The sequence below is a fragment of the Tamandua tetradactyla genome, chromosome 13, assembly GCF_023851605.1.
Source record: "Tamandua tetradactyla isolate mTamTet1 chromosome 13, mTamTet1.pri, whole genome shotgun sequence".
NCBI lineage: Eukaryota > Metazoa > Chordata > Mammalia > Pilosa > Myrmecophagidae > Tamandua > Tamandua tetradactyla.
In genome coordinates this window covers 51,431,716-51,456,821 of record NC_135339.1, presented here as the reverse complement: position 1 = coordinate 51,456,821, position 25,106 = coordinate 51,431,716, and the positions used below count along the sequence as shown (strand labels likewise).

Here is a 25,106-nt window from a genome sequence, read left to right as displayed (position 1 = left end):
TTGGTTGAATGCACCAAGTTATTTTAACCTTTTCTTATATGATTTTTCTTTTTTTTTGCATGGGCAGGCACTGGGAATTGAACCCACATCTCTGGCATGGCAGGCAAGAACTCTGCCTGCTGAGCCACCGTGGCCTGCCCTTATATGACATTTTCCACACATTTAGTCTTATTTGTTATTCTTTTCTGAACCCATTCCAGTGTTTTCATGTCATTCCTAAAATATGGGTCTTGGCATTTGACACAATAATCTAGACATGGCCTGAACTACTTTGTGCTTAACCCTAATCAAACTTTGTCTTCTTAATTTGAGTCTTTATTGTACTCTTTATTGAAATCTCCATTTAAGCCACATTCTGTTAACCAAATAATTATTTTTTCTAGTTTTTTTAATTTTTATTTTTGTCATCTGAAACTTAAACAGTCCTGATTTCCATCAATATTTATTCAAGTTAATGAAAATATTGTGTATGAGGGCAGAACCAAGAGCAGAGCCCTGGGGCAAAGAGCTAGAAACCTACCTTTGACCTAAGACAAACAGTTGAACAGAGTCTTGAGGTCTGCTTCCAGCTGTTTAGGAATTCACTCAATGTTCCAACTTGCACAGCAGAAAGCATGAGACTTCTTATCAACTCCAGACACACACTGTCCCTGCCCTTCTGTTCTTCCAAATCCTATCACAAAAGAGGTCGTAAGACTAACTCAGCATCATTTGCTCTTTCTAAACCCTCAGTGGAAATTCCCAGCAATTTTTCTGTAAGTGCTCTCCATTGGTCTGCTTAAGCCATTTTCAAAACTTTTCAGAGATCAGTGTTAATATCCCTTTTCTGCTATCAACCCATTGCACCATTTTCTACTTCTTGAATTTTAGGATAAAATTTACCCGCCTCCAGCTTTCAATCATCTTTTCCCTTCCCCACTGCTACCACCACCCCTGCCAGAGTTCCCAGAGAATGCTGACAATAGTTTCCCACCACATTTTCAAATTCCTTCAGAGATTCCAGACTAATTAGTTTTTACTATCTTAACTACCTGCTGGAGTTTCAATTTAAAAAAAATTCCTTAGAAAGTCAAGACAAGGCTGAATAATCAGATCACACTATCATCTTGATTGCTTTTTCTCTCTTGGAACATTGGGTATCTACCCCCTCTCCTGGAACACTGGTTTTCTACGCCCTCTGCAAGCCTGGACAGTATTGGAGTCTAAACTATTTCAATATTTCAAGCTTACTGCTGCCAGACTTTCAAATATAGAAAATTTTTGATTTTTTAAAAAATTTATTTAATCTGCCATTGAAACTCCTAATAACTTCTCTATAAATTACTTTTTTAAGGAAATATTTTGCCAAATTTGTCTCTCCAAATCCATGTTGATGCCTATGTGTGTGTATAAATGGTTCCTTTTTTTAGGGAACCATTTGTGAGTCAGTTGCAGACAAGCCATTTTACCCCTAAATATTTCAGCATGTATTTCTTAAGAATAAGCAGGGCACTAATCTACATAAACACAATACAATGATCAGCTTCAAGAAATTTAACATTGAAGCAATACTGTCATCAATAAAGAATGCTTATTCTAATTTTTCTAATTATTCCAATAATGTCTATTAGAGCTCTTTTTTCCTGATTCAGGATCTAATTAAGGATCACACTGCATTCAGTTGTCAAATACTTTAATCTCTTTTAACCTGGATAATTCCTCGACCTTGTTGTTTCTTTCATGACTCTGACACTTTTGAAGAGTCCAGGCCAGTTGTTTTACAGAATACCCCTCAATTGGGATTTGTCCAGTTGTGTACTGATTACAAAGTTCAGGGTAAACATTTTTGGCAGGAATTCTACATAAATGATGTGCTTCTCTTAGTGATTTTAGCAGGCGGCCCATAAAACCAACCTGTTCCAGAATTGATGAGATTGAGTTAAACTGTTTAGGGGTGGTATACTCAAGATCTCTGCACTGCAAAGGTACATTTTCTCCTTTGCAATTAATAAGTAATTTGGGTGGTGTTATTTCAAGACTGGGTGATATCTAGTTCCCCCAGTAACCCTTCTTGATTGATGTTTTTAAACCTAAAGAAATTAAAGATACCACTCCTTTCTAGCTGGAATTAAATTCTATTCATTTGTTTTTAAATCTCCAGTGCTGACACAGCATAGGTATTCAAACATTTGTTAAAATTATAATCAACTATAATATTGACTAGACATAGGCTGTTTCCTAGCTAGAGCACTGGCTTGCCAGAATCATGTATTGCCTGACCTGTTAATGATTGCTGTCAACATTTAACCTCCCCCCATTCCCTAAAATTCTATTCTCTCTAAACTAAAATGAAATTTGTCTATTAAAGCTGCCACCTAAATTCTACTTTCTTTATTCCTTAAAATTATTTGTCCAATATTTCCATAATAAAGTCTTCACATAAATCTGTATAGATCTTTGGCCTCAGCCTCTTTCTATCTTTTCTTCCTTTCAATTATTTCAGCGTAGCTTCCCCTGCTTCAAACAGAAGAAGTGAAGAAAGACAGGGCGCCTCAGACTGATGTCCCACTTACATAAAGCTGTGTTTTAACCATTAACAAATGGGATACTGAAGTTTAAGTTTACATCATTGTCTTGTGGGAGGAAAGAAATATTATTTTATGGTAATTTTCATTTTGATTTCTGGAAATCCTTAACACTTCCTATGCAAATAACTTATATGCTTCCACAGGTTTGCTGTATGTTCTGTAAATCATAGTTACCACCATAAGCTTCAGGGAACTTAATATTTTTAGATACAGAGAATGAATCAGATATCTTCATTTAAATAATTCAATCATTTATACATGCAACAAATTAGATTTTTGAATGGATTGTTTTTTCAAAAACGGCATTTTCTCAACTTCTAAATAGAAAAAGTCCTTTATATAGGTTGTTTTGGACCATTTTACAAACATTGGCTGGGGTGGAGGCAGAATGGAAAAAATTCCTGAGAGAGAAAAGATCCTATATGGTGTGGACTTACGCTTGACCCTTAAACAGCCATATGGGTGGCATATCCCTTTCCTCCTAGAACCACATCTCCATTAGCCAAGCTTCATGGATCTTCCATTTTGGAGCGGCACCACCTGGAGTACAGCAAGACTCTGCTGCAGGATAAGGTATGTGAGCCTCTCTCCAGGGCAGCTCGCAAGCTCTGGATCAAAGCACTAACCCACAGAAAGTGATTAGACACGGGGCGGCCTTGAGATAGGGTGGCCGACAGTATATCCCCTTAACAAAATCAATTGATAGAAATTGCTATCTTGTGATAGTTTCTCAACAACAGTTTGGAAGTAACTGAGACAGAAGAGAAAAGAGCTCTGGAATTAAATACAAGTTTTTGGGTTCAAAACTCAAGTCTTAGGAAAGTTTGAGAATCCCTGTGGGTTTGTGGGGAAAGAAGGAAAAGCTGATGGTGAATGGGAAAGTGCTCTGTGCCCAAAGTATGTATAAATGTAAAGGAGAAAAGGGATCACACAGCCATGGATTTACTTATTAATTCACTATTTACGGGGCATACACTGTAAGAGCTTGGTTGAGACCTTTAAGGGAGCCAAGCTTTACTTTAAGGGAGGCTGGCATGAATTGGGATACAACACGGAATTGGCTAACTGCCGTAGAGAGGCACTGAGCAATGCTCCAAGAGTTCCAGATGGAGACCACACATTATGTGAGGATTGGAACAGGGGAAGGGGAGAAGGAGGGTGGAATATAGGACAATTGTATGAAGGAAGTGACTCTGAGGTGGGTCTTGAATTCACTATGATTTCCATGTATCATATACTATTAGCATTCCAGAGGGAGAAGTCATTCATGTTCCCTTTATCAGTTTTATTTAAGGGGTATATAGATAAGTGCAAGTGGTGTGGGTGCAATCTAACTATACTTTTTCAATGTCTCTTAAGAATATTCCATATCCAAAATGACTAAAATGAGTCACTGTTAGGCTGAGGGGAACACTGTTTTGTCATGTGTGGAGAACTTGATTGGAGATATACACACTCATTAGGATAAGTAATCTCTCCAGAGAATGGGGCTTTTCTCAGTTTCAGTAACAACCTTTCTCAAAATGTTCAGAGCAGAGTTGTTTTAGTGTCCTAGGCTGCTCAAAGCAGTACCATGAAATGGTTTGGCTTGAAAAATGGGAACCTATTCGTTTACAATAAGAGTGTGGGAAAATGTCCGAATCAAGGCATCATCAGGCGATGGTTTCTTGTTGAAGACCGGCTGCCAGCGATCCCGGGCTCCTCTGTCACATGGCAGTTTCTGCTGGCTCTCCTTTCTCTCCCAGCTTTCATTGATCTCAACTTCTTGCTTCCATGGTTTTCTCTCTCTCTCTTTGTGTATTCATCCCGTTTATAAAAGACTTCAGTAAGAGGATTAAGGCCCATCCTGAACGAGGTGGGTCACGCCCTAACTGAAGTAACTTCATCAAAAGACGCTATTTACAGTGGGTCCGCACCTATGGGGATGCGATAGCATTAAGAACATGATTTTCTGAGGGTACGTACAGTTCCAAACCACCACAAGGGAATGTTGAAATTTAGAGATGACGCTAACTTTTTCTCAGTAATGAAAAGCCAAGGTGGTATATATAAGCCAAGCAGAAAAACCTTGTAAGTCAGAGTGACTGGGCAGAATAGTGGAAAAAGGAAAAGAACTACTCGAGTGTTTTTAATAACCTAACATTGATGCAGTGCCCCATCGTTTTCATCCTAAACCTGCTGTGGCAGAATTCTGCAATGCTTTTAGCAGACTGCTAACCCTATGACTTCAGACCACTGATTCTAGGTATGGATACTCAGAATCATCAGTTTAACAGATGTGTGTGGGGAGGCTGTTAAAACACACATCCTGGGTCCCATACTGTACTTACTGACTGGGCTCCACGGGTTGTAGCCCAGTGTCTAAAGTGCATCCAGAATCTCTCTCGACAGCAAATTCACATCCTAAAAAACCTGGTAATATCTGCCTTGTAGAATTAAAGGAAGGAGTAGAATTGAAAGTAATTCAGGAAGATAAGAGTAAATTATTATTTCACAATTTGTTTTGAATCTTCATTTTGATGGTTCAGATAATCCTTGATTTCTGACTAAGAATTATCTGAACATCACAGTGATTATGTAATAGTATAGTCAGGCAGTGCTAAATATCATTTATTATTGAATTGTACATTTACTTACCAAAATAAAATACAATTTAAAACGGCAGTTAGATATTTAAATGCTTGAAGGCTCATAGTACCTTTTATGTTTTCCTTCTGGGATCTGACAGTTTATAATATGGTTAAAGTTTTATATCTCAGGTTTTTTTGTTGTTTACTTTGCAGTCTGAACCAGTTTTGATGGCTATATAAAGACTTATTATTCTTTCTTAAAAGGAATATTGCATCTCGGTAATCCACAACGTCTTTGTGAGGACCTCTCTACAATGCTTTTCGACCTGCTAATTGCCATATTTTAAAGCCTTGTAAATAGAGTCTCTAGGCAATGTAGTGGCACAGAGCTGATTTATGGGTAGTCAGATTGAATGTGGGGAAAAAAATGGAATTTTTAGCCCTCAGATGTTCCTTTTACATTTTTGGAACACAGTGCTGTTCTCCTTTTACTTTTCTATGTCCCTGTTTTACAAATTTTAATTTTTTTAATGAGGAAAAGCCTTAGGATTTAATCAGCAATGCTGTTTTATGTGCATTACTCACATTTTTTTTTCATATTATAAGGCTGTGGAGCCAAAATGTCCTTTCCTCCCAGTAGAGTTGAATTCACTGCTTTGAGAAATAGAGCTCGTTGTGTTCCAGCCAGATAGAAAGCAACCCTCAAAACTTAAGTGAATACATGGAAATCTAGTTAGCAAAATTTTCAGAAGCAAACATTTTTAGATTGTAATGTACTATGGAAATATCAAGATAATTTTCTTGACATAAATAACAGGACCCTGTAAACACCTCTACAAAATGTGTGATACCTTTACCTATGCTTTTTACATCAACCCCATCAGCCTGTCCCATTTTGTACAAACAAGGAGTGAAGAAAAATTTAAGTCTTGTGTGTGGCCACCAGCCAGCTGAGACTATTTTAGTGATATATCCTCATGTATCCCAGTCACCAGGGTGTAGATTAGGACTTCCCTGGCCTCGCCTCACCTGAGAGCCCAATCTGGATGAATTAGAGTCACTTGCACTCATTTTGGGGCCTAATCAAAAAAATTCTTCCTGAGCAAGTTGGGGTCAGCAGGAGTGGGACTGGGAAATAGGTCTCTCTTGTTCTGGTTCACCTGTTTTTACAGAATGTTAGCAGCACAGTGCTCAGGCAAACAAATGAAATATCACACGCTAATATATTTTTTAAATGAATGACTCATAGTTGTAAAAGTTATTCGTCCACTATAAAAATTCAAGTCATAGGGAAAACATCAGAAATAAATATTAAAACATCATTTCAAATTCTACCAAGAAATAGATATTTCATTAACATTTCTGAACTTCACTGCAACCACCCTATGAATATATACACGTAGTAAGGAGAGAAATTGTTTTAGAAAAAATGGAATCATAGTAGCCATGCCATTTTTTTAGTCAAAGGTAGGTTTTTGTCGATATTATTGGAGCAGAATATATGTACAATAAATTATATGCATTTAAAGCATACAATTCTATTTTACGTTTATTCTCATTCAGTTTTATTCTTTTGTGAAACCTCTACCAAAATCAAGATACAGAACACTTTTATCACTCCAAAAGATTCCTGGTACCACTTCTCTGTCCATCCGTTCCTCTCACCTAGCCTCAGGCAAGCAATAAATGCTTTTAGTCACTATAGATAGATTTGAACTTTCTAGAATTTTATTTTAAATGCAATTATAGAGTATGTACTCTTTTGTGCTGGCTTCTTTCATGAAGAGTAATAATTTTGCAATATGCTCATGTTGTCCATGTCCAGCTTGTTGTGTATCAATTATTCATTTCTTTTTATTGAATAGTGTTCCATTTATTTAAATTAAAAGTATTGGGCAGGCGATGGTGGCACAGTGGCAGAGTTCTTTTTTTTTTTTTTTTTTAGTTTCTCAAGTATTACTATTTTATTTTTTAATTTTTTAAAAATAAAACAACAAACTCAAACATTCTTTTTAAATTAATTTTTAAATTAAAAAATATGACTACAAACTAACACAAACATTCTTAACTTATAATCATTCCATTCTACATATATAATCAGTAATTCACAATATCATCACATAGTTGCATATTCATCATCATGATCATTTCTTAGAACATTTGCATCAATTCAGAAAAAGAAATAAAAAGACAACAGAAAAAAATTCATACATACCATATCCCTTACCCCTCCCTTTCATTGATCACTAGCATTTCAATCTAAATTTATTTTAACATTTGTTCCCCCTTTTATTTATTTTTATTCCATATGTTTTACTCGTCTGTTGATAAGGTAGATAAAAGGAGCGTCAGACACAAGGTTTTCATGATCACACAGACACATTGCGAAAGCTACATCATTATATAATCATCTTCAAGAAACATGGCTACTGGAACACAGCTCTACATTTTCAGTCAGTTCCCTCCAGCCTCTCCATTACATCTTAGCTAACAAGGTGATATCTATTTAATGCGTAAGAATAACCTTCAGGATAACCTCTTGACTCTGTTTGGAATCCCTCAGCCATTGACACTTTGTCTCATTTCACTCTTCCCTCTTTTGGTCGAGAAAGTTTTCTCAATCCCTTGATGCTGAGTCCCAGCTCATTCTAGGATTTCTGTTCCACGTTGCCAGGAAGGTCCAAACCCCTGGGAGTCATGTCCCACGTAGAGAGGGGGGAGGGCAGTGAGTTTGCTTGTTGTGTTGGCTGGAGAGAGAGGCCACATCTGAGCAACAAAAGAGGTTCTCTTGGGGGTGACTCTTAGGCCTAATTTTAAGTAGGCTTAACCTGTCCTTTGTGGGGTTTAGTTTCATGTGAACAAACCCCAAGACTGGGGGCTCAGCCTATTGCTTTGGTTGTGAGAATATCAAGAATTCTTCACTTGGGGAAGTTGAATTTTCCCCCTTTCTCACCATTCCCCCAAGGGGACTTTGCAAATACTTTTTATTCACTGTTCAAATCACTCTGGGATTTATTGGGGTATCACTCTGGACAAACCTGCAAAATCTTATGCCCTACTCAAGATTCCATGTACTTATGGTCTTCAATTAAGCTGTCCACAAAAGTGATATTAGGAACTGCGCTAGTCAAAATATAAATTTTGTACCAAATAAACATTTTTTGCTTTAGTCTCACATGTAAGTTAAAATTTTAAAATATTAATTAACATCTATTTTCACCACCTTGCAGTATTGACATTTCTTTGTTCTTCCTCATGCAAAAACATTTTTAAATTTGAATATTTAGTCACTATCATCATACACTCTAGGTGTTCCTAGATTATACCATCCCAGTCTTTATTGTCTATCTTTCTTTCTGATTACATTTGTACCCCCAGCCCTCCTCCCTCTATCATGTTCACATTCAGCTTCATTCAGTATTTTAACATAATTGTATTACAGTTAGGTAGTATTGTGCTGTCCATTTCTACAATCTGTATCCCTTCAGTGCCAATTACCCAATATCTTACTCTATTTCTATCTCCTGATGGTTTCTGTTACCAACTGAAATTCTCCAAGTTCATTCACTAATATCAGTTCATATCAGTGAGACCATACAGTATTTGTCCTTTTGTTTCTGGCTAATTTCACTCAGCATAATGTCCTTAAGGTCCATCCATGTTGTTACATACTTCATAACTGTATTCTGTCTTGTACCTGCATAATATTCTATTATATGTATATACCCCAACTTGTTTAGCCACTCATATGTTGATGGACATTTTGGCTGTTTCCATCTCTTGGCAATTGTAAATTATGCTGCTATAAACATTGGTGTGTAAATGTCTGTTTGTGTCTTTGCCCTCATGTCCTCTGAGTAGATACCTAGCAATGGTATTGCCGGGTCATATGGCAATTCTATACTTAGCTTCCTGAGGACCCACGAAACTGCCTTCCATAGTGGTCATACCATTTGACATTCCCACCCACAGTGGATAAGTGTGCTTCTTTCTCCACATTCTCTCCATGCACTTGTCGTTTTCTGTTTTATTGATAATGGCCATTCTGGTGGGTGTGAGATGATTTCTCATTGTGGTTTTGATTTGCATTTCCCTAATAGTCAGGGAAGTTGAGCATCTTTTCATGTGCCTTTTGGCCATTTGTATTTCCTCTTCTGAGAAGTGTCTGTTCAAGTCTTTTGCCCATTTTGTAATTGGGTTGTCTGGTCTGTCTTTTTGTTGTTGAGTTGAACAACCTCTTTATATATTCTGGATACTAGACCTTTATCTGATATATTGTTTCCAAATATTGTCTCCCATTGTGTAGGCTGTCTTTTTACTTTCTTGACGAAATTCTTTGATGCAAAAAAGTGTTTAATTTTGAGGACTTCCCATTTCTTTCTTTCTTTCTTCAATGCTCATGCTTTGGGTGTAGATCTAGGAAACCACCTCGTAGTATAAGATTTTTAAGATATTTCCCTATATTTTCTTCTAACAGTTTTATGGTCTTAGATCTAATGTTTAGGTCTTTGATCCATTTTGAGTTCATTTTTATATATGGTGTGAGATATGGATCCTCTTTCATTCTTTTGCATGTGGATATCCAGTTTTCTAGGCACCATTTAGTGAAGAGACTGTTCTGTCCCAGGTGGGATGGTTTGATTGCCTTATCAAAGATCAATTGTCCATAGATGAGAGGGTCTATATCTGAACACTCTATTCGATTCCATTGGTCAGTATATCTATCTTGATGCCAGTACCATGCTGTTTTGACCACTGTAGCTTCATAATACACCTTAAAGTCAGATAGTGTGAGACCTCCGACTTCATATTTCTTTCTCAGGATACTTTTAGCTATTCGGGGCACCCTGCCCTTCCAGATAAATTTGGTTATTGATTTTTCTATTTCTGAAAAGCAAGATTTTGGGATTTTATTTGATATTGCATTGAATCTGTAAATCAATTTAAGTAGATTTGACATCTTAACTATATTTAGTCTTCCAATCCATGAACACAGTATGCCCTTCCATATATTTAGGTCTTCTGTGATTTCTTTTAAGAATTTTTTGTAGTTTTCTTTGTATAGGTCTTTTGTCTCTTTAGTTAAATTTATTACTAAATATGATTCTTTTGGTTGCAATCGTAAATGGAATTTTTTCCTTGATTTTCCCCTCAGATTACTCATTGCTAGTGTATAGAAACACTACAGATTTTTGAGTGTTGATCTTGTAACCTGCCACTTTGTTGTACTCATTTATTAGCTATAGAGTTTTGCTGTGGATTTTTCGGGGTTTTCAACATAGTATCATATCATCTGCTAACAGTGAGAGTTTTACTTCTTCCTTTCCAATTTTGATGACTTGTATTTCTTTTTCTTGTCTAATTGCTGTGGCTAGAAATTCCAACACAATGTTGAATAACAATGGCAATAGTGGACATCCTTGTCTTGTTCCTGATCTTAGGGGGAAAATAGTGGCAGAGTTCTTGCCTGCCATGCCGGAGACCTGGGTTCAATTCCCGGTGCCTGCCCATGCAAAAAAAAACAAAAACAAACACACACACACATACAAAGTATTACATTTAACTTTATTTGAATTTAACAGAAGAAATTATTTTGTAGTGGAAGGAATTGCAGAATTATAGATCATTGTTTCTTTATCACAAGAGATAGTGATTCTTGAAGAACTCTCTAGAATTAATGACTGAAAAATTACAAAAAGTAATAGCTGAGCATTTAAGTGTTTGATATTTTAAAAATGTATGTACTAAGTTTATAGTATACATTAATAGGTTAATGAAGAAATGTGAATATTTACACTTTTCCACATTTCCACCTGTTTTGTAAGGTATTTATCATTATTATTTTTTTACAATTATTGGACTTTATAGCATTTATATTATTTGCTCAATTGTTTATTCTTAATTCTACATTTAAATGGGTCTAATATTTACCATCAGTCCTTTTACCATGGCTTCTCCAGTGCTGTGTATTCTATTTTGACTCATATCTTCATTGGCAAGATTTTTATCATCTGGAAGTTTTTGAAGAGGGGGTAAGCTAAGTAAATGCTTAAGAATATCTTTTACATTTATATTTGAAGGTCAGTTTGGCAGGATGTAAAGGTCTTGAGTTATACTTTCTTTTCCTGGAGAAATGTGAGGACATTGCTCCAATCCAATATCTTTTAGGATTAAAGTGTTTCCATGAAGAGGTATGTATGGCCAATCTGATCTTCTTCCTTGCATATAACTTGCTTTTCCTACATAGATGTTCATATGATTCTTTGTTCTTGAGATTCAATAACTTCACCTGAATTTTTCTTGGTGTTAATCATTCTACATCAAGTTTTCCTGCTCATGGGTTAACTTATGATCCATAGATATTTAAATTTCAGGAAAGTTTCCCAAACATTTTTGAACATTTTTCTAATACACCGAGGATACCAATTATGTATATGTTAGATCTCCTTTGTCATTCATATCTATTATATACTCTTTATAGCCATTTTATATCTTTATTCATTTCTGTTTTGTTTTTTTTAATTTCCATAAGCCTATAAACTAGGTTCCCTACTGCATTTCAGTTGTTTATTCTCTTTTGGTAGCCATTTATATGGGTTTCATCAACCATAATGTCTTTATTTTCAGTTCCATTCCTCTTAATTATCCTACTGGGCTCTGAGAGTTCATTTTTTATTTGACAACTGTTGTCTTACAATATCATCTTTGAAGAAACTATGGAGAACTTCTGGTGTGAATTTTTCATATGTTTCATTGGGTAATTCCTTTGATATATTTTTTATCTGACTTTTGAGTTTCCTTCTTCCTTTGTTGTTTTCCTCGTGTGTGCATGTATGTGTGTCTGTGCGTGTGTGTGTGAACACATTTATTTATTCAGTTAACTGTTGAAAAGACATTTGGATTGTTTCCAGGTTGGGGCCATTATGAAGAGTGTTGCTGTGACTATTTCATGCATGTCTGTTTTGGGTTTTTTTTGTATGCTGTATGGCAGGGTCACATTTCATTATTTTTCTATGTGAGTATCCTGTTATTGCTGCACCATTTGTTGAACTTTTGTTTGTTTGTTTTTGGGAAGTGCATGGACTGGGTATCAAACCCAGGTCTCCTGCATGGCAGGTGAGAATCCTACCACTGAACTACCCTTGCACCCCCTCTAGTGCATGTCTTTTGATGAACAAATGCATATATATCTTTTTTTAGTATGCTCTTAGGAACGGAATTTCTTGGTCATAGGCTCTACATATATACAGCCTTAGTGGCTCTGATGCAGTTTTCTAAAATGGTTTTTCAATATACATTCTCCTATAAACTGTATGAGACTTCAGTTGCTCTACATTCTCCTCAACACTTGGTACTCTTCATCTTTCTTGAGTTAGCCCTTCTGGAGAGGATGTAGTAGTTTGCATTGTGATTTAATTTGCATTGAATTTAATTTGTACCAAATTAAACAGCATTGATTAATACATTAGAGCAAAAAATTCATATGTTTATTGGCCTTTCAAAGGTCTCTTCTTGGGAGGATGGACTTTTCTTTCAACTTGATCTTTAGGGATTCTTTATATGTTCTGGTTTATTGGTCTTTTGTCATATGTATGTATTGAAAATATCTTCTCATTCTTTGTCAGTTTCCTTTTTATTCACTTAATGGTAGCTTTTGATGAACAGAAGATCTTAATTTTAATATAGCCCATTTGATCAATTTTTTTAAGATTAGCTTTTTTTGTCTCCTCTTAAAAAAAACTTTGCCTATTCAAATGCATGGAGATATTTTTCTCTAAAAGTAGTATTGTTTACCTTTCTAATTTAGGTCTGCAATCCTTTTATGTTGCATTTTTATATATGGTGTGAGGTAGGGGTCAAGATACATTTTTTTCCATGTAGTAATTGAGTTACCCAGCACCGTTTATTAAAAAGGCCACCCTTTCTCCATTATATTACAGTGCTATCTTTATCATAAATCAGGTGATTATTTAGGTGTGACTCTCTTTCTGTACTCTATTCTGTTCAACTGATCAGTTTATTTCTCTTTGTGCCAGTATCATATTGTCTTAATTACTATAATTTTCTTATAATATATGTTTCTTATAGTATAAGTTCTCTAGCCTTGTTCTCTTAAATCTCATCTTGCCTTTTATTGATCCTTGCTTTTCCATATGAATTTCAGATTCAGTTTGTCAATTTACACACACACAGAAACCCACTGCTATTTTGATCAGAACTGCATTGAGTCTGTACATTCTTTTATGTTCCTGTCATCTTTATGTAGAGGTTTTATGCCTGTTCCTTTTTGAAGATTACTCATCCTTGAATGGAGCTTGCCATCTGCCAAAGAATACTGTAGTGGAAGGCAGGAATGAGCTGGATAAATAATCAGCTTCCTATTTATTGTCTCAAGCATTCACTCACCTATTCTACTATATCTTTTGTTTTGGGAATACATCTCCCTTTGATTTTGGCTTTCAAAAAGTTGGTGAGGATATTACTGAGCAAAGCTCTTGAAGTTACAGGTTTTGTGTGTTGGAATCTGGCCATTGCTGTCTGCCTTCCCTTCTTCACTTCTTCCCACTAGCATTCTCTTTAGGTTAGGATAGTAAGTAGTTTGAGTCAGTACATAGCTAATCCATTAGTTCTCTCTCTGTTGCTGTTCTCTGGTGTCAAACTGGGTCTTAGATGGTCATCCTAGCTTCTCCTATCCCTGCAACAATTGCTGTAATTAAAGATCACTGGCTCCGCCTTTTAGATGGTGACACTTATTTGGGAGTGAGGGGTGGGAGTGGAATCTATATCCTGTTTGGGTTTACAGATAGCATTTCTTAGCATCCTCTCTTTACCTGGTCCATGCGAGGCCATTTCCTCATTTCACTTACTACAAACATTCTTTTCTTCTCCTCTCCTTGCCTCCTCCTACTCCAGTAGGGGTATGAGCTTGGAGCAAAAGTACAGAGAAAACCCTTTTTGCTATCGTTAACTGGAAGTCCTGAGTTATACATTGTAAATATTAATTGAGGACATCAAAGATGATTTGTTAAAAATTACATGCATGTGTATGTATGTATGTGTTTAATCCCCAATTTGTTTCAAAAAGGTTTTAAAGGGAGCATTCAAAACATTATGTAATTGTTTTACGTAACATCAAAGAAAATGTTGGGAAATGTGAGTTCATGGAAAATAAGAATAAGAATAAATGATATAAAGCATGGTAAAGACAATATACACCCAAAACGTGTACAGTGGTGGCCACAAATTTGGCCAAGAGCTTTTTAGCAACTACTACAAAAACAGAACCATGACCTTTTACATGAATCCCTAACTATAACTTAACAAGGAAATCTGTTAGAGGCTCTTCTTTTAAGAATCTTAGCTGTGAAAGAAAAATAGAAAATAAAAAAGAATATAAAATTAAGAAAGGCTTTTATATGAGGAGAGTTTTACATGTTTTCAGGTCAAAGTGAAAACATGTGAAAAAGAAAAGATGAGTGTAATCCAGGAACATTGTGCTATGTACAAAAGAAGCATTACCGAAAAGTTTAATGTAAACCCTTATTTCTTGATTATACCATTTTAAAAGTATTTCATTATTCATCTTTTTAAAAAAATTCAGTACTGACTCACTTTGTAGTGTGAAAGACCTTTTGTTAATATGCCAACTTAAATACAGCTGTTTTATTATTTTGAATTGGAAAAAATATGACAAATACATTATTAGTTATATTTATTTCTCTGTTTCTCTTTATATACAGCTTTTTCTCTCACAGACATGCATTTTTATCAGACAGTGACAGGTATCCGGGCTTACACATATAAGCCACATGCATTAAAATAACTGCTGCCTAAGAAATATTGATTTATTTGGTTGATAATTGTACATTATATACTCTGTACAATCTGCCAAGTGGTAGAGCCAAAGCAGTCAGTCCTAAGGGACTATTTATTTAAGTTCAGCAGGCTGTTTGCTTCTTAAAAAGACTTCATGTGCCACAACTATTAATTTGTCCAAAAGTTTAAGACATTCCACACATCTCCCTCATCAGCTTTTTTCCTAGCATAGCAATTAAGTTTTATTTTAAGTGCCATGTGTCTGAAGCATATAGTAACACTACTTTTTGAACATAACAATGTACATCAGAGAAGAAATAAAGGCAGTGACTACCCACTGCTGTAAATGTTCCAGTGGGTCACCACTAGTCCAAAAGGAAGATCACTATTGTACCAAACTTGGGCAGATCATATGGGGTTAAAAGTACAAATGCCCCATTTACTCTCCCCTACCCTGCCAATCTAGACCAGATTGAAAATAATCTAACCAGAAGAAGATTTAATTCAGAAATAATGGGTTGCTGTGAACTGTTCCAACTAAGAAATTGATTTTGATCCAGACAAGCTTTCCTTTTGTTTACTGTACTTTGGAGTGTTCAACAACCATTGCTTCATTCTATCAATTTTAAAAGGCTAACTATAGTTGCTGTTATTAAATCATTGTTTTAACAGAACAAATCACAGCTTGCCCTTCTATGGATTTCATCTGCTTTGTAAAATACTGTTTTCCTTATTCTGGAAGTTGTTACAACAAGTGACTTATATGAAGGTTTATATGCTGTTCAGTGTAGAATCTAAAACTTGAATTTTTGTCCAGCTCTTGCTTTCTAATATTTCAATCTCCTGGAATGACAGAGCCATACTCAGTCTTAGGTTTGTAATTCTTTTCTAACCTGGGGCTAGACTAAAAATTTTACATAACAATAACAATTATATAGCAAAAAAATGGATATTTTATAACAATTTACAGATTTGAAATACATTCCCAGTTATCATCTCATTTGACTCAACAATCCACAAATATTTATTGAGCACAGACTAAGTGCCAGGCACTTTGGGGTAACTTTCTTAATTGTTACCCCCAATTAAGAAAACAAATACTTACAGATGTTAAATAACATGTCCAAGTTAAACACTTACCAAGTGCTGAAGCCAGGAACAGATTCTGGACTCCTTCTTGAGAGATAGTGTATGGTAGAGATTTAAAACATGGACTTTTCAGCCCTGCTGCCTTGGTGGAGAAACTAGCTCTGCCACATACTAGCTGATAACCTTGAACAAGTTACTTAACCTCTCTGTGCTGTGGTCTGTTGTAAGGATTAAAAGAGAATTCATAAATTCTTGAGGATAATTGAATGATGATATAGCTGTCACAATGTTACTGTGTGATTGTGAAATCCTTGTGTCTGATGCTCCTTTTATCTACCTTGTCAACAAATGAGTAGAACATATAGAATAAAAATAAATAATAGGGGGAACAAATGCTAAAATAAATTTAGCTTGAAATGCTAGTGATCAATGAAAATGAGGGGTAAGGGGTATGGTAGGTATAATCTTTTCTTTTTTTTCTTTCCTGTGTTCGTTTTATTTCTTTTTCTATTGTCTTTTTATTTCTTTTTCTGAATTAATGCAAATGTTCTAAGAAGTGATGAATATGCAAAAAAAACCTTATATGCTATATATATATATTGGGTAGATGGAAATACTAGTGGTCAATGAGAGCGAGGGGTAAGAGGTATGATATGTATGAGTTTTTTCTTGTTATTTCTTTTCTCTGGAGTGATGCAAATGTTCTAAAAAATGATCAAGGTGATGAATATACAACTATGAGATGACATTGTGAGCCATTGATTGTACACCATGTTTGGAATGTATGTATGTTAAGAATGTATGTGTTTGTATGTTATTTTATGAATAAAAATTTAAAAAAAATAAAAACAGAATTCATAAAACTGAATTTCCACATGCAAAAGAATAAAGTTAGACTCTTACCTCACACCATATACAAAAATAAACTCAAAATGGATCAAGGACCTAAACATAAGACCTAAAACCATAAAACTCTTAGAAGATAAAATACAGGCAAATCTTCATGACACTGGATTCAGCAATAGATTCTTAGAAATGAAACCAAATGCACAAGCAAAAAATAAACAATAGATAAATTCAACTTCGTCAAAATTAAAAACTTTTGTGCATCAGAGGACATTATCAAAAAGAGAAAAAACAACCTATAGGGTGGGAGAAAATATTTGCAAATAATATATCTGATAAGGATTTACTATCAGAATATATAAAGAAATCTGATAACTCAACAACAAAAAGGCAAATAGCCCAGTTAAAAAAAATAGGCGAAGAAATTGAACAGACATTTAAAAAAAATTATACAAACGCTATAAGCACATTAAAAGATACTCAACATCATTGGCCACCAGAGAAATGTAAATCAAAGCCACATGAAATACAATCTTATATCAACAAGGATGGATATTATTTTTAAAAAAGAAAAATAGGTGTTGGAGAGGATGTGGAGAAATCGTTCCAATTGATGGGAAAGTAAAATGGTGTAGTCACTGTGGAAAACAGTATGGTGATTCCTCAAAAAGTTAAATATAGCATTACTATATGATCTGGTAATTCAATTTCATTTCCAAAGAAAATTTCAAACAGATACTTGCACACAGATTTTCATAGCAACGGTATTCACAACAGCTAAAATGCGGAAACAACTCAGTTGTTCACCAACAGGTGAATGGATAAACAAAATGTAATACATAATACAGGGAATGTTACTCAGCCATAAAAAGGAATGTAGTTCTGATACATGCTGCAACATAGATGAACCTTTAAAATATTATGCTGAGGGAAATAAGCAAGGCATATAAGGATAAATACTGTATGATTCCACTTTCTAGAAATATTTAGAAAGAGCAAAATCATTGAGACAGAAAGTAGATTAGAGGTTATTGGGAGATGGATGGAGGGAAAAAGCAGAAATCATTGCTTGATGGGTACAGAATTTGTAAATTTTAGAAACTCTGAAATAAAAATAAATAAGTATAAGCACTCATGAGGTGCTCAGAACACTGCCTGGTGAACAGTAAGCTCTATGTAACAGATCGCTATTATTTGATATTCAGCCCAGTTTTCTTTTTACATTATTCTGTCTCTATCTCTATCTCCACATAGATTAATAGATTGTCCCCTTTTTCTTTCCAATGGAATTTTTCTGTATTTCTTTATTAGCAAACATGACACATCTGTCCTTGTGGACTGTATGTCTGGAATGGCCTGTTTGGATTATCAGACTTTTAAAAAACCACTGCCAGCTTTATACTCTCGTTTTCTAGAACATTAAGAAATGTTCTAGAACATTTCTAGAAACTTGTTGAAGAAAGGGCTAGCTATCTTTGTAAAATATAATTGCAAGAAAATATTTTAAGAATAACATGGGATTGCATTTTTTCTCCTATATGAGTCTATGCATAATATCGAAAGAAAAAAGTGTTCAGAGAAACACCTAGTTTTTCGTCTCTCTGTAATAGAATGATGTTTGATTATCTTGTGAGGCATGGTGTGCTGGTTTGAAACTATTATGTACCTCCAGAAAAGGCATTTTTAATCCTGATCCAGTCTTGTGGGGCCACAATAGGCCAGACCTATTGATTAGGGTGAGAAGCTTTGATTGAATTGTTTCCATGGTAATGTGACACATCCAGTTGTAGGTGTGATTTTTCAGTTCCATTACTTCCATGAAGATGTGACACAACCAATTGTGGGGGTGGCCTTTTATTAGATAGAGATGTGACTCCACCCATTCAATGTGGCTCTCGATTAATTTCCCTTAAAAGGGGAAACATTTTGGAGAAACCTCAGATGCAGACTCTTGGAGAACAGTTACTTCAGCTGGCAGAAATGCCTAGATATGGAACTCAGCCAACGTCACCATGTGCCTTCCCATGAGATACTAAGCGAGCCAGAACTCAGAGTTGTGTCCGGGAGGAGCTAATTGAAGGTCCGCAGATGCTTAGAGAGGAAACCACTGGTATCAGAAGCTGGAAGCGAAGAACTGGGAACAAGGACCAGCAGATGCCAGACATATGCCTTCCCATGTGACAGACATTGGCCTTACTTGTGTCACAGTATCATTCCCTGGATGCCTTAGTTTGGTCATTTTTAAGGCCTTAGAACTGTAAACTTGTAATTCCCTTTTTAAGAGCCATTCCACTTCTGGCATATTTCATCCTGGCAGCTTTAACAAACTCAAACACATGGCTTGGTCTGTTCATTTTGAATCAAAGGGAAATTAATGATTTCACTCTATTGTGAATTTTCATCTTACAGAATTTAAACATCTTCCAGAACCTAAATCAACGTCAGCTTGAAAGAGTCATTCATTTGTTTGAAGTTGCAATAATAGCAACTGATCTGGCTTTATATTTCAAGTAAGTAGATAACTCCCCTCTACAGAATTTCCTTGTACTTTGTATGGTTCTACCTTCCATAAATGATCTATTTCATTAAAGGTATTTCTTTTATACACATGCGCACATTCATTTTCCTTTTGGATTGTCAGTGGAATACTCTCAAATTGCTTGGCACTGAATTTATTAGACATCTGGAAACATACTTAAGCTGTTGAGCAGGCAATAGTGGCACAGTGGCAGAATTCTTGCCTGCCATGCCAGAGACCAAGGTTTGATTTCCAGTGCCTTCCCATACAAAAAAAAAAAAAAATTAAAATTAAAAATAAGCTGTTAACATTAAGTAGTTTTTTTGTTTGTTTTTTGGGGGGTCCGGGAATCGAACCCAGGTCTCCTGTGCAGAAGGCAGGCATTCTAACCTCTGAACTACCCATGCACCCTAACAGTAAGTAGTTTTTTATCCAAAGAGTTTGAACTGAAGAATATGCAGCGAGGTTTGTGCATTACCTGAAGAGTGATGTCAAGAAACCTCACACTGTGGGTTTTTATCCTGGTGACTTCCATGGTCCAGAACCTGGTATTTAGCATTACAGCCTCAGAAATTTCATCCTGTCAAAGTCTGGGAACTTGAACAACCTTGGGGATACTGACACATGTTAACCAAAATCATAAAGCTGACTTAGTACAGCAGAGTGCCAGCCTATTTACACTAATAAAATGTAGCTGCCAAGAAGATTGGATACTCCAAGCTTCTGGCCAACACATTTTCTTGTGGGTGAACTATAAAAGTTGTTTGGTGAATATGAATTAGGACAAAGTGAGGTAGTCATAGAATTCAAATACTGGACGAGCACTGTTAACTTGTGCCTCTCTGATCCTTAATTAAAATATTAACAGTTAAATATTTCAAACATGAAAACAATTTCTGAGAATAATAAAATGGATGTTCAAATAACAATAATCCAAGTGCAACAAATGTTAACATTTTGCCATATTTGCCTCAGATCTCACTCTCTCTCTTTTTGAATAACCAAAACATTAGTGATGCAGAGGAAGCATCGTAAACCCACCTGGCCCTGCCACTCCCCCCTCTTCCCTCACAGAGCTCACTGTTCTGATGTTGACATGTATACATCCTTTCTGTTGTTTTATACAGTATTGTGTTTTAAAATCTCCCAGAAACAGTATCATACTGTCCATACCTTTCTGTAAACTTTTTTTTTTTTATGCTCTATGGTTGGGGTTAATTTCATTCTTTTTTCATGTAACTATCCTATTACATGCAATTAAATGTAATTCTACCATTAGTTGAATTTTGGGGCATGGGGGAAGTACACGGGCCAGGAATTTGTGACCTGCTTTTAAATTATTGTTCTTTAAATTTGTGTTTTCTTCATTACCAGTGTGACTGAGCATCTTTTCATTTGTTATGTTTTGGGTTCTAAACTTTTGTTAGATACATGTGTTGCTCTATCTCAGCACAGTCTGGGGCCTTTTATCTTTGTTTATGCTATGGTCGCTTTTGACATTTGAAACTTCCAGGTTTAATGAATTCAAATTTATCAGGTTTTTCCCTCTTTATCAATTGTGCTTTTTGTGTCTTAAATCCCTTCCATACTAAGGTTACGCAGTCACTCCTTTTCCTTTCCTTTAGACTATACCACAGTGAACATCCAGAAGCAAAGTAGCAACATGAAATTGGAAAAGAATGTATTTAAAATGCCTTTTCTCTCTGCTTACATGCTAAAATTGTTGCACAATTGTATCTTTTTTAGGAAGAGAACGATGTTTCAAAAAATTGTTGATGCTTGTGAAAAAATGGAAACTGAAGAAGAGGCCATTAAATATATAACCGCTGATCCCACTAAAAAAGAGATTATCATGTGGGTAATCAGAATTTTATCCTTCTTTTGGAAAAAATAACTTATTTGTATTCACTTTTATCTTAATTTTTGTTTTTTTCCAAAGGGCAATGATGATGACTGCATGTGACTTGTCAGCTATAACCAAGCCCTGGGAGGTGCAAAGTCAGGTGGGTCCAGTTACATTTTGTTCTGTCCTATTCCCAGATACCAGGTGGTGGCACCTGTTTGTCTGGTTGGGCGAGTGCTGGCCTATCTGTTGCAATGAGGACATTTCATAGAATTAAATCATGAGCACATAAGCTACATCCACAGCTGATTCCATTTGTAATCAGCCAAGGGGAATGTCTTCTGCAATGAGTGATGCTTAATCTAATCACTGGAAGCCTTTTAAGGAGGATTCAGAAGAGAAAGTCTCTCTTCTTGCTTTGGCCTGCAAGCCTCTCCTGTGGAGTTCATCAGACCCTTCATCGGAATCGTCAGCTTCACAGCCTACCCTGCAGATTTTGGACCCTATGTTCCCACGGTTATGTGAGAGACTTTTATAAATTTTATATTTACAGTTATTTCCTGTTTATTCTGTTTCTCTAGAGAACCCTAACTAATACAACTTGGTACCAGGAGGGTTCTTAAGAAACAGAATCTTAGAAATGGGTTTTTACGAATGGTTTTCTACTCTGACTGGAATCAAAGGCACTAAGGATTCTGATTCCCATAATCAGAATGACACTCCCAATACATGAAATGAGTTGGCAAAAGAGATAGTCAAAATATCACCTTTCTGTTTTGCTTTGCTTGTATGAAGCCGGACTCTGGGGGATAATGTTTTTCACACCTTAATGGAGTTTTGTAGAAATAGGAGGTATAGAGATGTTGCCTGGCTGTTGTTAGATACACTGTATGCATTAATGAGTGAAAGGGATGGGCTTAAGGCTTCAAACAAGAAGTTTACATGCCATCTGACAAATGTAGACATTTCTGTGAGTGTCCTGTAGGAAAATCTTTTTCCTGTAGCCGTAGACTTGAGATCTCTGAAAATCAGATTCAGAATCTTATTGTTAGAGTTGCAACTTTACAACATAAACTAAAATCTCAATCTTGCATGGTGTCTGCCATTAAAGTGAGGGCATTGATTGGAAAGCGGTGGGACCTTGAAAAATGGGATGGTGACATATGGATTGATAATGATGTTGGGGGCGAGGTTGAAACCCTAGGCCATGCTGAATCTTCTCTAGATAACCCTGCAATAGTCTGCCCTGAGGATGTAGTTGTCCCACCTCCAGTCTGCCTTGGGAGTTGGCCACCTAACCTCCTCCTGAAGGGATTAGCCCTAGAGTAATTAATCCTGTTTCACCAGATGAAACTGCAAATGAATGCCCTGAAGCAAATGGCTTGGAAGATACTTCTAATTCTTTTCATGACCCACCCCTACCACCCCTCATTTCTTCCAGACCTATAACTAGACTAAAGTCCCAACAGGCCCCCAAAGTGAGGTACAAAGTATCATACATGAGGAGGTATGTTATACTCCAAAAGAACTGTGTGAGTTTATATAGACAGAATTCAGGGGAATATGTGTGGCAATGGATTTTAAGGGTGTGGGATAATGGTGGAAGGAATATAAGGCTGGATCAGGCTGAATTTATTGATATGGACCCCCTAAGCAGAGATTCTGCATTCAATGTTATAGCTCGAGGGGTTAGAAAAAGCATTAACAGTTTGTTTGGATGGTTGGCTGAAACATGGACCAAAAGGTGGCCAACATTACCTGAGGTTGAAATGCCAGAACTGCCCTGGTATAACGTAGATGAGGGGATCCAGAGGCTTAGAGAGATTGGAATATTAGAATGGATTTATCATACAAAGCCTGCTCTTACACCCCAGGAATGTCCAGAGGATGCACCTTTTTTTTTTTTTCCTTTTTTTTTTATTAATTAAAAAAAGAATTAACAAAACAATTAGAAATCATTCCAATCTACATGTACAATCAGTAATTCTTAATAACATCACATAGTTGCATATTCATCATTTCTTAGTACATTTGCATCGATTTAGAAAAAGAAATAAAAAGACAACAGAATAAGAATTAAAACAATAATAGAAAGAAAAAAACAAAAATAAAAACAAAAACAAAAAACCTATACCTCACATGCAGCTTCATTCAGTGTTTTAACATAATTGCATTACAATTGGGTAGTATTGTGCTGTCCATTTCTGAGTTTTTATATCCAGTCCCGTTGTACAGTCTGTATCCCTTCAGCTCCAATTATCCCTTCTCTTTTTTTTTTTTTTAATTAACGGAAAAAAAGAAATTAACCCAACATTTAGAGATCATACCATTCTACATATGCAATCATTAATTCTTAACATCATCACATAGATGCATGATCATCATTTCTTAGTACATATGCATTGGTTTAGAAGAACTAGCAACATAACCGAAAAAGATATAGAATGTTAATATAGAGAAAAAAATAAAAGTAATAATAGTAAAATCAAAACAAAACAAAACAAAACAAAACAAAAACCTATGGCTCAGATGCAGCTTCATTCAGTGTTTTAACATGATTACTTTACAATTAGGTATTATTGTGCTGTCCATTTTTGAGTTTTTGTATCTAGTCCTGTTACACCGTCTGTATCCCTTCAACTCCAATTGGCCATTATCTCACCCTGTTTCTACCTCCTGCTGGACTCTGTTATCAAGGACATATTCCAAATTTATTCTCGAATGTCTGTTCACATCAGTGGGACCATACAGTATTTGTCCTTTAGTTTTTGGCTAGACTCACTCAGCATAATGTTCTCTAGGTCCATCCATGTTATTACATGCTTCATAAGTTTATCCTGTCTTAAAGCTGCATAGTATTCCATCGTATGTATATACCACAGTTTGTTTAGCCACTCTTCTGTTGATGGAGATTTCGGCTGTTTCCATCTCTTTGCAATTGTAAATAACGCTGCTATAAACATTGGTGTGCAAATGTCCGTTTGTGTCTTTGCCCTTAAGTCCTTTGAGTATATTCCCAGCAATGGTATTGCTGGGTCGTATGGCAATTCTATATTCAGCTTTTTGAGGAACCGCCAAACTGCCTTCCACAGTGGTTGCACCATTTGACATTCCCACCAACAGTGGATAAGTGTGCCTCTTTCTCCGCATCCTCTCCAGCACTTGTCATTTTCTGTTTTGTTGATAATGGCCATTCTGGTGGGTGTGAGATGATATCTCATTGTGGTTTTGATTTGCATTTCTCTAATGGCCAGGGACATTGAGCATCTCTTCATGTGCCTTTTGGCCATTTGTATTTCCTCTTCTGATAGGTGTCTGTTCAAGTCTTTTTCCCATTTTGTAATTGGGTTGGCTGTCTTTTTGTTGTTGAGATGAACAATCTCTTTATAAATTCTGGATACTAGACCTTTATCTGATATATCCTTTTTCAAATATTGTCTCCCATTGTGAATGTTAATATAGAGAAAAAAATAAAAGTAATAATAGTAAAATCAAAACAAAACAAAACAAAACAAAACAAAAACCTATAGCTCAGATGCAGCTTCATCTGTCAGCCAGTAGAAAAACAGGCTGTCTTTCTACTTTCTTGATGAAGTTCTTTGATGCACAAAAGTGTTTAATTTTGAGGAGTTCCCATTTATTTATTTCCTTCTTCAGTGCTCTTGCTTTAGGTTTAAGGTCCATAAAACCGCCTCCAGTTGTAAGATCCATAAGATATCTCCCGACATTTTCCTCTAACTGTTTTATGGTCTTAGACCTAATGTTTAGATCTTTGATCCATTTTGAGTTAACTTTTGTATAGGGTGTGAGAGATGGGTCTTCTTTCATTCTTTTGCATATGGATATCCAGTTCTCTA

At 35.8% G+C, this 25,106-nt stretch overlaps 1 protein-coding gene across 1 annotated transcript in view; it reads left to right on the top strand.

The window, feature by feature from the left end:
- PDE6C (phosphodiesterase 6C) overlaps positions 1-25,106 on the top strand; it is an 82,436-nt gene that overhangs the window by 38,301 nt on the left and 19,029 nt on the right. The window contains exons 15-18 of the mRNA XM_077124391.1: positions 3,053-3,140; positions 19,298-19,398; positions 21,153-21,260; positions 21,346-21,409. Of these exons, the coding sequence (XP_076980506.1) occupies positions 3,053-3,140; positions 19,298-19,398; positions 21,153-21,260; positions 21,346-21,409 (361 nt within the window). The remainder of the gene's footprint in view (positions 1-3,052; positions 3,141-19,297; positions 19,399-21,152; positions 21,261-21,345; positions 21,410-25,106) is intronic.